The sequence below is a fragment of the Halictus rubicundus genome, chromosome 12 (genome assembly GCF_050948215.1).
Source record: "Halictus rubicundus isolate RS-2024b chromosome 12, iyHalRubi1_principal, whole genome shotgun sequence".
In the NCBI taxonomy this organism is placed as follows: domain Eukaryota; kingdom Metazoa; phylum Arthropoda; class Insecta; order Hymenoptera; family Halictidae; genus Halictus; species Halictus rubicundus.
The window spans coordinates 8,162,789-8,176,240 of NC_135160.1; the positions used below are offsets into that span (position 1 = coordinate 8,162,789).

The window sequence follows — 13,452 nt, forward strand, 5'->3', positions numbered from 1 at the left end:
ACGGCAATGGAAAGGAGCGTTTGGAGGGAAGCGAGTTTAAAAGGAATCTCGGAATTTCACGTGAAAGCCCGACAGGAAAAGGAAGAGGTGCACGGGGTAGCAGGGTGGTGCTAGCGGCGCGATGCTCTTTCTACGTCTTCGTCGCTTATCGTGTGTATAGTCCGATTCGCTTCGCGGTCTCCATGGGAACCCACGGAAAAACCTATCGATTCTCCCTTTGGACTCCTCTGAAAGAGAACTCTTTCAAGAATCCTTTGCCCTCCCCCTCCCCCTTCCTACGCCTCTCTCTCATCTCTTCAGGATCTTTTTCGTCTCCTCTTGCCGGGTAGAACGTTTCACCCGGAGGGGGCAACTTCTGCTCTTTCTCTCTCCCTCTCTTTCTCTTTCTTCCTCTCCCTCTCTCTCTCTTTCTCTCCCTTTCTCCGACTAGTCGGAGAAGGGAAAAGAATGGAAGAAGCAAAACGAAGGAAAAAGAAGAATAGAGAAGGGGCACGGCAACGCCGTTAAAAGAGGTTTATTTCGCTAATAAGGCTGGACTTGTGCTGTGCTTATTGAAACAATAAAGAATCAGCCCCCGTGGGCGGAGGGGAGGGAACCCTCAAGATGGCGTACCGTCCTGGTCATGCCGTGGATATACCAGGAGTACGTGCACTGGTTGCAGAGTGCCGGCTGATCAACTCCCGATGGATTTATCGCCGCGATATTGTGGTTCGCTTTCTACGCCCTACCGTGTCCCGAGTTTTCATCGTATCGGAATCCGCCATCTGCTTTCCAACGACTTTCCAAGCCGAAGACACCGTTGCACCTCGAGACGACACTGTGCACACCAAACCGGTAACGTCTGGACCGAGCATCTTTGCGCAAAATGCAAATTTTCTGGAACAAACATTTAACCTTTTAAAGGAAGAAACAATTTTTCAGCGAAATGAAAATAATGCGTCGACGCTCTTCAATTATTTTAATCTCCTACTCTTCCGTGCTGCCGACTGAAGAATGACGCAGACAATGATAAATGCTCGACAGACAGCAGTTTAAGTAGAATGAGAAAGAGAATTGGCTCAACAGTGGAAACTCAGTTATTAGTTGCGAATGCAATAAATATAAGTGAACAGTAATAATAACTTTCCGAATTGCAGCTACACATTTTTGTGAAAAGACACAGTACTAAAGATCTAAATGCATCTACTAATCCTTGTCATAAATGTTCTCGAATAAAATATTTTGGCGAAGACAGTACAAAGACGGTACGTGCATATTCGTGCAGTTGGATCTAATTTACAAATGATCAATACCATCGGCAACACTGTGGCTATTTTTCTTCGTGAAGACATGTAGCGAAATCAGACGCGAAGCACGTTTCGTAATCAATCGATGCTATTCACGGCTCCGTAAATATTTTTCTTTTCGAAAGTATACGATGGTTGGACGTCTAGTTCAGGGCAGGTTGCTCTCCCCTAATTTGGGTTAGCAGTGAAAACGGATTAGAATCACGGGGCCGCGAGTTCCGCGGCTGCATGTCAGAGTTTGCGGTGCTCACGTCCCTAATATGCTGCGATATCGCAAGATTTATCGGTTATCGGTTACGTGCGCCGCCCTCGGTGCGGTTCGAGCAGCCTTACCTCCACTTTTTCTCGCCATTTTCGTCACCGATGGGGATCCTGCTGCAGACGTCTATTACACGCGCTGCTCTTTAACATCAAATATTCCTCTGGGACGTTTTTCAAAGTCGCTTCGATATTAAAGCGTATCCTTTTTCCTGGTGGCCGGGGCCAACGCGCGCAATTTCGTGCGCGTAATGACTTTCACGAGAAGAGGTTCTCTGTGAACAAAACCAAAAAAAAAAAAAAAGAAAGAAAACAGAAAAGGAAAAAAAAGGGAAGAAAGTTCGTTCGGCCGTCACAACCCGACCCCCGGTAATTTTTAACTCGGTCACGTTCCGTGCCGAGGCGAAATCGTCAAGTTTTACGTTGGCCAACCCCCCCGCACCCCCCGCCAATGAATCCTTCCCTTATCGCTCGGTAACGAGCGAAACTTCGCTTTTGTCGAGAACGGGACGAGCGCGGCGGGTTTCTCGCGTAAACGAGAATCCCGCGATCCGAGATACAGCCGGAGGAGGATGGTGTGTGTCTCGTTGAGAATCGATAGAGCTACCCCGCGAGACACGAATTCCCGGATTCCATGTCGCCACCCCTAAAAACCCCATCTGCGAGAGAGCCGCTCTCTCGCCCTCCTCTCTTCTTCCTCTTCGTCTCCCTCGATCCACCCCTTCGTCGGCGTTCTCCTCGAGGCACCGCATTACCTCTGGACGAGAGGACTCCGAGTATGGAAAGAGAGATCGACCGCGAGAGCAACCCCCGGGGGGAGGGGGCGGAGGAGAGACGCCGAGGAGAGGGCACAGGGCAGATAGGGAAAACCCGGGGAAGGAAAGGGCTGGAGTGAGCAACGCGAGGGCCGAGCACAATGGACCGACTCGGAGATTCGGAAACGTCGGGACTCGGGATTGCTGAATGGGAGACGGATGAGGAGCCCGCCCCCGACTGGATCCCAGGACAATGCGTCCAGGAAAACGAATGTTAACGCTCGCGATAACGCGGCTCCGCGAGATAGATGGTTTTCACCAGGTCCATCGCCTTCACCGCCCTCGATTAACTTTATCTTAAGTCGAATTCTCGACCTGGTCGCCTTTGCGAGGTTCTATCCTAATTACTAGACTGCGGATTTTTATGCGAAATAAAAATTGCTAGATACAGGAGCTACACGGACATTTATTTTGTTTCTTAATAGCTTCATGGTATTGAACACGGTATTTGTAAATTCTTCTAATGCTTTTACTGTTTCAATTTTCTTACCATAAAAATCATAAAATCCGCAGTCTACTAATCACTGTAAAAAAACAAACCAAGAATGTTCTACGGTGGTGTCCGAATTGTCAATGCATGTGACAATGTATATTTTGATTACATTGCTTGCTATTGAGACCAGTTTGATTTTTCACTTCTACACATTCACAGAGACGTAATATAACATCAATTGGTAAAATGCATTGTCGTGATCAACGCGACTACAAAATAATTTATACGTGGACATTACAACATGATAAAGTGGACAAAATTGCTGTCACAAAGAAAATAAAGAATTACTGTTTGTTCGCAATCTAATTTCTATAAATGCGTTTTACGATGTACCTAGTGTGTAGATTGTACTAATCGAATAAGAAGTTCGTAATTTCGTCCTGAAATTTTTCCGTGTCTTGTAGTAATGGATTGTAATTTTTTTCAGAAATACCTGGTGGACGATTCGCATCGATCGATGAGGAGCTCCTGGAAAACGCGTCACCGGCGGACCTATCGACACGGGATACTACCCCTGCTTGATTTCACGCTGCAGGTCCACCGACGAGTAAGGTAATCGACGCTATTACTCCGATAATATGTTTGAACGAGTGTCATCGTTCGAATACCGGCTGCACCCACGAGGTTTCTCCTTATTGGACAGCTCGTGGGACCGTCCCCTAATTATTTCAATATACCTGCAATTTATGACGGATAATTGCGTTTAACGGCGGTGTTCCGCTGTCCAGTATCGTCTTGACAAACAGCATAATTGCGACGCGAGCGGAGAGGATGATCGTTACTGCTCGCGGAGCCTCGAATTATGCGTTATTAACCCTCGTATCAGCTCAGGCATACATGCTGTCAATTGATGGGACAATAATTGCTGAAAGAACAATGCTTTTTGTGTGTTTGCGATGGGATTGAATGGGTGACGTTTGAAATGGTAAAACGATACTTTACTAGCCTGTACATACTGTCGATTGATAAAACAATAATTGCTGATGGAACTTTTTGTGTATTTGTGACGGAATTGAGCGGGCGTTATTTAAAATAATAGGATTTCAAGAATTGAAGAGTATCAATACCTTCGACGTATTAAAATTGTTAGAGAGAAATAAAATATTGCATTCACTGATTCATTAACATTTTAGACGAATATATACGAAAGCAGAGGCTTCCCGAATTAAAGTAGAAACTCTTGAAAGAGATATAAACCAGATGAGTATTGTGGGTCCGACCGGACCCCACGTTCGTCGATTAGTATAGGTTCCGTGGTTCGAGCTGGTTAAACACGAAAACGACAAGGTGTTCGATCGGTGGTTCTCCGAGGATCGTGGAGCGACTGCACCTTCGAGGGCTGTCGTCCCTGAAATTCACGATCCGCGATTCAAGGTGGTTCCCCGGGCTGGTAGCGAGGTAGCCATACGCCTTGATATTATAGGGCGAAAACGGTAAATGGCCCTAATAATGCGAAATCTCGGTAGCCATAAATACGAGCGGACGATATCTGGTTGGTGATCTCGGTGGCATGTCCAGGAGCTGCGTTGCCGTGTCTCGGTTGGTTGATACCGAGCTGGCTGCCCCACACGGTACTCACGTGAGTATCGTGGGTACTGGAAGTACTCACGTCAAGTATGCGCACGGCTTATCATACCTCTCGCGACCAGTATATGGTCTTCCTGCTCTTTATGCGAGTACAGTGTGGGACTCGCGATGTGCTCGCGCTCGTTCCCGTATGAAAATACGTGGCGGGTCGCGTCGTCGTCGCGGGTTACTCCCCGAGTCCTTTGATCTTTTTCGCGGCACCGCGTTCGGTTTCGTGCTGCCCAGACCTTCCGTTCGCCATGGGCGAAGATTCAAGCTGCCGGAGAAACGACTTCGAAAGAAGCGCGTTTCGCCTAACCGCCGAAGTCTCGATCGTGCGCCGGAACCGATTCTCGAACACGAGAGAGAAGGGGTCGCCAGTCGAACTTGTAAACATGTCGGCTCGTAGCCAGCCTCGTTACGACCCGCTTCCTACGCGGAGCTCGCATTTCCATTCGTTGTTATTCCATGATCCGTGATGAAACACGAGGCTGTCCCAGGAGTTGGATGAGAAACGAACGCGTTAACCCGGGCTCAAGGCTGGATAGATCGATGAACGGGAGGAAAGCGTACGCGCGAGGGACACGCGGATAGTTATTAAGAACCGACGCGCGACCGCGCCCGCGCACGCATGAACAATCTTCTCGCGTCCCGGCTGATTCGTCCCCGAGATATTGTAATTGTTTTAACAATCGACGTTAATAGGCATCCTCGGTATCGCGACACGTACCGACAATTTAGCCTGCGCCGCGATGCATACACGGACCCCGTGCGGAAAACGATACCCGAGCACTCAATTATTTTCACCGTGAGCGATGATCTCGCGATTTCTCCGGTTTCGGCCACTGCGACTTCATCAGTCTTGGTTAGACTTTATTTTATCAAGCTAAATGACAAATTATAATATGAGTTCAAGAAAAATATATCTCTTCTATTAAGAAGGCAGGATTTTGAGCTGTAATTGATACTAAACTTGAACAGCCTCTCTTATCCCTACATCTACAGCGTATCTGAATTACAGACTTCCTGCATTTTATTCCAGAGAATTAAAGCTTTTATTAAAGAAAGAAACTTTGATATCCTTGGCAACCATACGGCAGTTCAAAGCTGCGGTTTAGCCGGCTGCAAGTATCGTCTTCGAGCTCCGCCGGAGGCTTCGATTCATTACCGATTGCCGATCCGTTCGGCTTACACGGTGTTTTGACGTGTCCGAAATTTATCAGCGGCTTCGTCTACTAAATTGTGGAACGCGACACCGTAAAGAACGATGTTAAACACGACGTAATTTACGAGTGGTTCGGCAGTATTCCTCTTCGTGAGAGACAGCCAAGGCGAAGGCAGGCAGGCAGGCAGCGTGCGTGTCGTGGCAATTCTTTCCGCGACCGAGGCAAAAATACGTTCGTGGGTTCTTTTCTACCACCCTCCTCCGAAGACAATCTCGATGTCTCCGGTCGCGGTTGTGGCGTGTCGTGGTGGACATCACCCTCTCCGCCTCCTCCTCCTCCCGTTGAAGGGGGTGGCTTCGAGAGTGCCTCGAAAGGGTGTAGCGTGTCCGGTATCTCTAGCTGGGATCGCAAGAGACATTTCGTCCCCCCAAGAAGTCAGTTCAGCTCCCACAAATGACCATCGCCGACCACCGCCAAGCGTCCCCGTCGCTGTCACGTAGGCCCCGGCACGAAGCTACCCCTATTTCGCCATCAACCCCCTTGCTACACCCCCCCCTTTCAGCCCCCGTTGTTCCTCCGTTCGCCACCCCGGTAGCTTTCGTATCTTCCGAGCGGCCGTTGTGCAACCGCTCGCGCAGATGAAACGATAAACGAATTTATTATGCTCGAATGAACGAAAACGAGTGTCCTTACCGGGTAAAACGTCGTCCGCGATTTATGGTCGCCCGGTGGAAAGAAAAGCCGCGATTATTCTGTTACGCTGCCAGGCGGCCGATCTATCGGAACATTTTACACGCGTTCTTCGGCATTTTTAACGGCCGCTCGCACAGGGTCGGCCGATTGTTTATTGCGCGAACGAGAAACAACGCGGCCAGTACGCGGGGATCTCGAAACCAACCGGACGGTTTGCTTCGAGTTGTTATGTCTGACGAGAACACCAGGGTTCTCCGGTTCGATCGCATACGACGGTGACAAATACTTGGTCTCCATCGGCTCGTTCGCCGCTCAATGTTCCACGTTTGACGTTTCATCTGCGCTCGCCTCGGTTAAACATTAAATATTTGCTCGATACCGACCGTCGCTCTGTTTCTTGCCAATCGTTGTTGCTGCAATAGACGTTATATAACGATACGTGGACTTCGATTCGAGCCATAAAACGACTACCGTTGAACTTCGTAATCTAAGGACAGCTGCGATAGCGAATTATTATTCTTTTTTATGGTTCGCTGATCTGTGAATACCCGATTCTTTGGGGAAGTAAAGTGACATCTGTTGGGGGTATTTTACATTACAGGGGAACGAGAAATAAAACAGTATTTTAGGAATTCAATTTATATTAAAATTCTTTTCCTTTTCTCTATTGTCCATCGGCTAATGTACGAGTTTGCTAAAGTTTAAATATCGAATGTTCATGTACCGAGTACTGATTATCCTCTCGGGTAACTTGAAGCTTATCGACTCTGCCCAAAACCAGCTCTCGATCTAAGCGAGCCCTGCACAGAAATCTCTCTATCGTAAAAATAGTTCCAGACTAAAAAGATAATGCGGGTTCTGTACCAGGCTAAAAAGATGTTGCAGAAAAGTGGGGACACTAAAACCCCGAGCGTGAGCACTCTCATTTTCTCTCTGGCAAAAGAATATTTATCATGGAATAATTACAGTTCACTGGGACAGTAGAAGTAGAATCATTTTTGACAAAAATAATCGGATTTCTATTTGAATGCACTCGTTTGGAAGTAACAGAAATATGGCTATAAACAATTCAGTACATAATTTAAAAATGCTGTGCAAAACAATCTTCCATTTATTAAGTTCTTCAAGATTTCGTGAGAGTACCACTCCTATACCTCGTGTGTAGTAATATTGAGCCTTTCAAATGTACAAGATACTCGATTCTCGCTAACATGCCCACATTCATGAGTTATGTTGTGTGTGCTGCGATCTAGTTCACCAGTTGGCTGTTCTGTTTGCATAGAGGGCGCCAAAAAAACCACTGACTTTTATCGATGTCGATATTTCAGATCCTGCAACACGAAATCCCATAAGGTGACTGGTCTAGTCCTACACCTCGTCTGCAACGAAACCCCATAAGATGACATCTATTCCTATATCAGAGAGGAAATGAGAGTGCTCACGCTCGAGGTTTTAGTGTCCCTACTTTTCTGAATCGTCTTTTTAGCCTGGAACAGAACCTGCATCATCTTTTTAGCCTGTATTAGAACCTGCATCATCTTTTAGACTGGATCAAGCATACATCGAAAACCCTCTTTTAACATAGAATTACCATCCACTCTGGCATTATTTGGAATCCGTTGCTAATGATGCAGGTAAGATGATGCAGGTTCTGGTTCAGGCTAAAAATTAGACTAGAGGGTAGCACTATACCGGGGACACTAAAATCCCGGTCGTGAGCACTCTCATTTCCTCTGTGACTGATCTATTTTTATATCTCGCCTGTCCTACCCATTTTCGTCGTAAACCACATAAAATCGCAGTCTGCCGATGAGTGACCGACGGCGAGGACGTCTCCCGCGGTAAAGTCGGTGGATGGGCAGTTACCGCCATCTGTCGTGACGGTCGCGATGCATTCTGGTATCGGCGGTCGAGAGCAGGGATGCCAACGAGACGCGCGCATCCGCACGGCAGACCGTACGCGTAGTCGCGTCGTAAACAAGGGCTCGTTGCATCGTTTCCTCGGTTTTCGGAAAGTTTTGCTCGCGTACTCGTCCTCCGACACGCGTGTTTCCCGCGTGATCCCGTCTACGATCGATCGTGTGCCCGTGTGTTACGGAAACGATATACTGGAAGGCGCGGCCGATTCGACTCACGCGATTTTTCCGGACGTTTTCACGGTAGTGTGAGTGCGCGGGTTGGCAAGCGTTGCTCTCGAGTGCAGTAGGGCTGCCATTTTCCGTGTGTTGCGGTGAACGAGCGAGAAAGAGAAAGAGAGAGATAGTAAGAGTAGGAGAGAGCGAGCGAGAAAGCCGACAAGAAAGAGAGAGAGAGAGATAGACGTGTTCCGAGAGGGACAGCGAAGGTCCTGAAACATACGGATTTTCGTGGTGCGAAAGACACGGAGGATCCTCGCGCAGGATTTTGTCCGAGGACTGTTGTCGCCGGCGTGCCTGATATCACAGTGGAATCAGAACAGATCCTGGCAAACGTGGAAGGCCGAATCGCGGGAGCGCGCGTTCGAAACTGGACCGACGATCAAGGTTAGTTTCTCTTTTCAATTTCGTTCGTATTTTCCTTCCCGTTTCCGCGCGTCATCCTGCCAGCTGGTTCCTCCGGCTGCGTTCCGCCGATGCGACCAGCCTCGCAATCCCGCTGTCATCCGCGAGAATTATTCGCCACCGATGATAACGATCCGCCTCGACGTCCGAAACAAGTTTCGGCGCGTGGGCATTCGTCGCGACACTGGTCGCACTGTGTCGCACCAGGAAGTGCAGCAAAACGACCGTTTCGTCGGCGATATTGCGCGCCGAATAGTGTCCGCGACAATAACAAGACTAATCTTTATTGCACGTAAACACCGCGCGGAAATCTACGTGACAATATTTACGCTTACGAAGCTGACGCGACACGCGAAATAATGAGCACAACGATGACGTAAATGGGCGAAATTCTGCGCTGGGTTTGCAACCGAGCACGGGTAATTTTTTGAAAAACCTGCATCGCGAAATTTGTTAAGCTCTTCGTTGACAACTGTGCGCTGCTCGTTGTACAGCTGCGTATTTTATTTTTCCTGCTAAAGGCAGCGACGGTAATTACATTGCGCGTTATTTTATTTAGAGTCATCGATGAGCTGCATACAAATTTTCCATAGGGAAATTACAATTTTATTTAGATCGTTTCGGTCGTTGAGATAATAAACGCTGAGTGGGCGCTGAAGAGTAATTGATAGTTAATAACATTTGCCCCTGCTGCGGGTGATAGGAATGTGTTGTGCCATGTAATTTTTTATCTTGCGATTAAAATGATTCCTATTGCAGAATATATGTTGCAAAGTGACAGAAAAGCGATTAAAGAATCTCTGCGTATTGAAATTGTATTGTTTTATTGCTTGTTTAACGCGATTCGCTTAATGAACACTTCATGTCGTTGCTTTTCGAGGCGACAAAAAGTGTGGCACTCACCTTGTTTACGAATTATTGGTTTTAATGACAGAGTGAAAAATCACTCGGGACGTGCCATAACGTGCTGAATCAATTAATTAACATTAATTACCATTAAATTAACATTCATTTCTACTTGGCCATGCGGTACAAATTACTATTAAACTAGTTAAATGTTTCAAACTAGAAAAATTGTTTCATGATGAAGGCATACTAATAAATTATAGGAATGCGCGATGTTTGAGAATACACGAATTAATTCAGTAGATGTTATACATTTTTGATAAAATTATCATTTATTTTCAGATTGTTTTATTGGATTATTTTCAGTTAATCCAATCGCGTAGTAAAGTAGTTGTAAAATTTCAAAAAGTGCGTCAGATGAAACGAAACAGTACGTTCAAATCTTAAACATTGTAATTAAATTGTATGCAAGGAATATGTGAACCCTCCACTGCACGGATTAGGTTTGCGAGATTTATGAATTTAATTTTCTTCCTCAACGAGTTCCTGTTACACTAGAATCAGTTTTCTGCAATACATAGATACAATAGCATTGTGTAACAAAAATCCCATGTTTTTAGGAGAAATGTCACCGAAGAAATGGACACACTTTCGTCCCTAGAGAGTGAAAGAATTGAAAAAGGCGCCGCATGCGCTCGCATCGAGGTTCGGCGCCGCAGCGAATTGCATTATGCACTTTCGAGCCCGAGTATCCTTGGGGAAGTTGAAGGTACGGTTTGCGTGGGCAGTTGGCCAGCGCAGAAATGCGAACAGGAATCCGCTCGGTGGTCGAAAAATCGGTAACGATCCGCGGTCCGGTAACGGGAACGGGAACGGGGAGCATGTCGAAACGCGTTTTTACAAAACGACACTAACGATTACACAACGTTCGCCGCGACGACGGTAACGTAATCTGGTGACGTGGGTTTCAGCCGTTGGCAAATTCGATTGCCTTCGAAATCCGCGCGGCGCTCTCTGTCGCATTTCAAATCCCGTCGCGTTTTAATGCTCGACCCGATCGAACGGCCGCGACGCGCATCGTGTCGAACCTCCACCAGAACTCTGTCAGGCCAGGCCACCTCGCCTACAATTTCTTGCCGCTTTCTTCCCGTGTCGACGCGTGCGGCTTTTTGCGTTACGACCTCGTTTGCAACGGGTAAATGTTGAGTCGATGCAAATCCGATAGTATTTGCCATTTTTTTCCCTCGGTGGCATGCAACTTTTTGTACGCCGGCGCGCGAGCCTAGCCACGGTTGCGAACGAATGTCGAAGTTTTTTCCGCCGGCATCCTTGATTCTTCTCGTTATACAACCAGACCGGTATTAACCATCTACAGCGGCGGCCACGCTCGCATGCACTTCGCAAAATTGAACTTCGTTTAACGTGTACTGCAGATTCCCGCGTAATGCGATTCCTCGTACAAAGTGCTATCCATTTTGGAAAATATTCGTTGGCCATTTTCTTCTATTACGTTTGGCTCTTTTTGACAACAAACATATTTTTGGTTATTCCAATAGCGTGACAAAATAGCACCAAAAATTCAAGAAGATTGGTTCAGTCGATCACTTTCAATTAATTTCCAAAAGTTCGGTTATCGTGAACGGATTACACCAGGTTGCCTCCTGCCGGAAGTCTATTGTACTTATGCATTTTACGGTTACACAAAAATTATTGGCTGCTTTTATGAGTATATAACATACATGCTTTATGAGCGATGACCGATTAATGTGCTGTAATTATGGAGTTGTTAACGATTGTTCGAGGAACGCACATTTACGCACATAAATTCCTACTTGGTTTCTGTATCGTCCAGTTTTACTATAGCATTATCTACACTGTTCTACAGATACTGCAAAATATTATTTACATTACTATCAAGAATCTTGACCTTAGTGTCTCTAATCTTAGCGTATGTAAGCAGTTGTCAGCCACGGAGCTGATAGACTGGAACAAACTAACGGCAAAACTTGCCTGTAAATAAATAAAAACCCTAACGGTTAGCAATAATCCAGAAACACTGTTTACAGTCGTCCGAGAGAACATTTTTCTGTAGAATTATTTCCCTTCAGAATTTGTCGAATTAAAATTTCTCTGCAGAGATGAAAAAATTCTTTTCACAACCGAGACCGTAACGGGTACGAAGATTGAAGTCTTCGCTTTCCAACGAGACCAGAAACTTTGAAATACAATTTTTCCTTGCCGTTTTATCGCACTTTAAGTGATACTTGAACCACCAGAATTAGAACAATCGAAGAGTTACTAGATCCTGGGTGATTGCCAATGTTTAAACTTTTGTAACTATGCGAAAAAAAATCGCACGACAATGAATCTAAGCTTGTTTTAAAGGGCAGAGAATCCGCTTTCGACCACCGGAGGTTATTTCTTCCTAAAAAAAATGTTCAGTAGGTTGTAGATTAAAAACTAGAATTTTCGTTTTTGGGGAAATTGGTCGAATTCGAGTGACCCTACGGAACTGAAAAAAATGTTTTCGCGATTCGGACCACAGTGTATCGATGGACTGGAGTCTTCGTTTTCCAACGAGTCGAGAAAAATTGTTCTACGATTGTTCGTTACCGTTTTACAGCATTTCAAACTCAAGTGCCAAAGATGAAATATGAAGTGTACGTGAGTACGTGACAGCCGTATGCAATCTGTCTGACACCGAATGCAACAGGAACGCGCATACCGTGTCGCTAAACCGGGGTGCATCGAACAGAACGTGCTCCCCACAGAAATTCCGCTTAAATTCGGCGCGTAACGCTCCGGAATTAAGAAGCCTGCCGATCCACGGTTCGCGGAATAGCGCAACGGTTTTTGCGGGATCGGCGCTCGTAAAATTCGCTCGTTCGCGGCGCTCGAGAAACAACGCTGCGTTTTTATCAGCGCGCTACGGATAAAGATTTTACGACCTTTCGAATTCCCCGAAGATTTCTCCGTGCCTTGATAAGCGGGAACCTGAGCCCGAGCGCAGCGGAATTTCGCCGTAGACTCGCGAGACAGCGAGAGATAGCGTCACAATGCCGAAAGGCAATCAAATATCAATTTCGCGCGTGCCGCGGAGAGGGCGGATCGCGTTCCAATTTACGGGGGGAACGGTTTCGATCGGCGGAAACGATCTCGAAACCGTCGCGTATACAAGCGCAACGAGGTACAGCCAGCGGGAAACCCGTTTTTTATGGGCAAAATTACTATAGCGCTACTGCAAGGTTCAAGATTATACCGTAGCAGGTCGTTGAATTCGTCTGAACACCTTTGTTGGATTGGCTTGCCAACGTACAAAAATGTTGTCAACATACGAAACTTCAAAAATTCAATTTTGACCGCGAAGAACGGGTTTCCAGGCCACTTACCTCGCGAGATAGCAACGTGGAAAAAACTGCAGAAACATCGGCGAGTATTACGAGCGCGATCGCCGGCTGCGTTTAAGCAATTAAGCCGCAATAACCGCGAAACGGGTGTCCGGCGTGTAATCGGGTTTCGCAAGGAGTTCTTTATCCGTCGAGTCGTAAACAACCGTTACCGAACAACCGCCGCCGCGTTGTTGCTGTTTTTTTCCGCGCCGCCTTTACAACCGCCATTCTTGCCGTCCAGGACCGGTGTCCACTTATTTTTTCCGATCGGCCTAGCAGATCTTTCGCGGGCCGATTTCCACCGACGCGACGCGACGCGACGCGCGCTACACCGCCCCAGGAATCGATGGCTCGCGTGCAACGAGAAAATGGTAATCGTATTATTAACTCGGCGGCCGCG

At 46.8% G+C, this 13,452-nt stretch overlaps 1 protein-coding gene across 1 annotated transcript in view; it reads left to right on the forward strand.

Annotated features, from left to right (window-relative positions):
- LOC143359774 (protein gustavus-like) overlaps positions 1-13,452 on the forward strand; it is a 263,051-nt gene that overhangs the window by 9,519 nt on the left and 240,080 nt on the right. Inside the window, exon 2 of the mRNA XM_076797995.1 lies at positions 3,280-3,404. Coding sequence (XP_076654110.1) covers positions 3,280-3,404 — 125 coding nt within the window. The remainder of the gene's footprint in view (positions 1-3,279; positions 3,405-13,452) is intronic.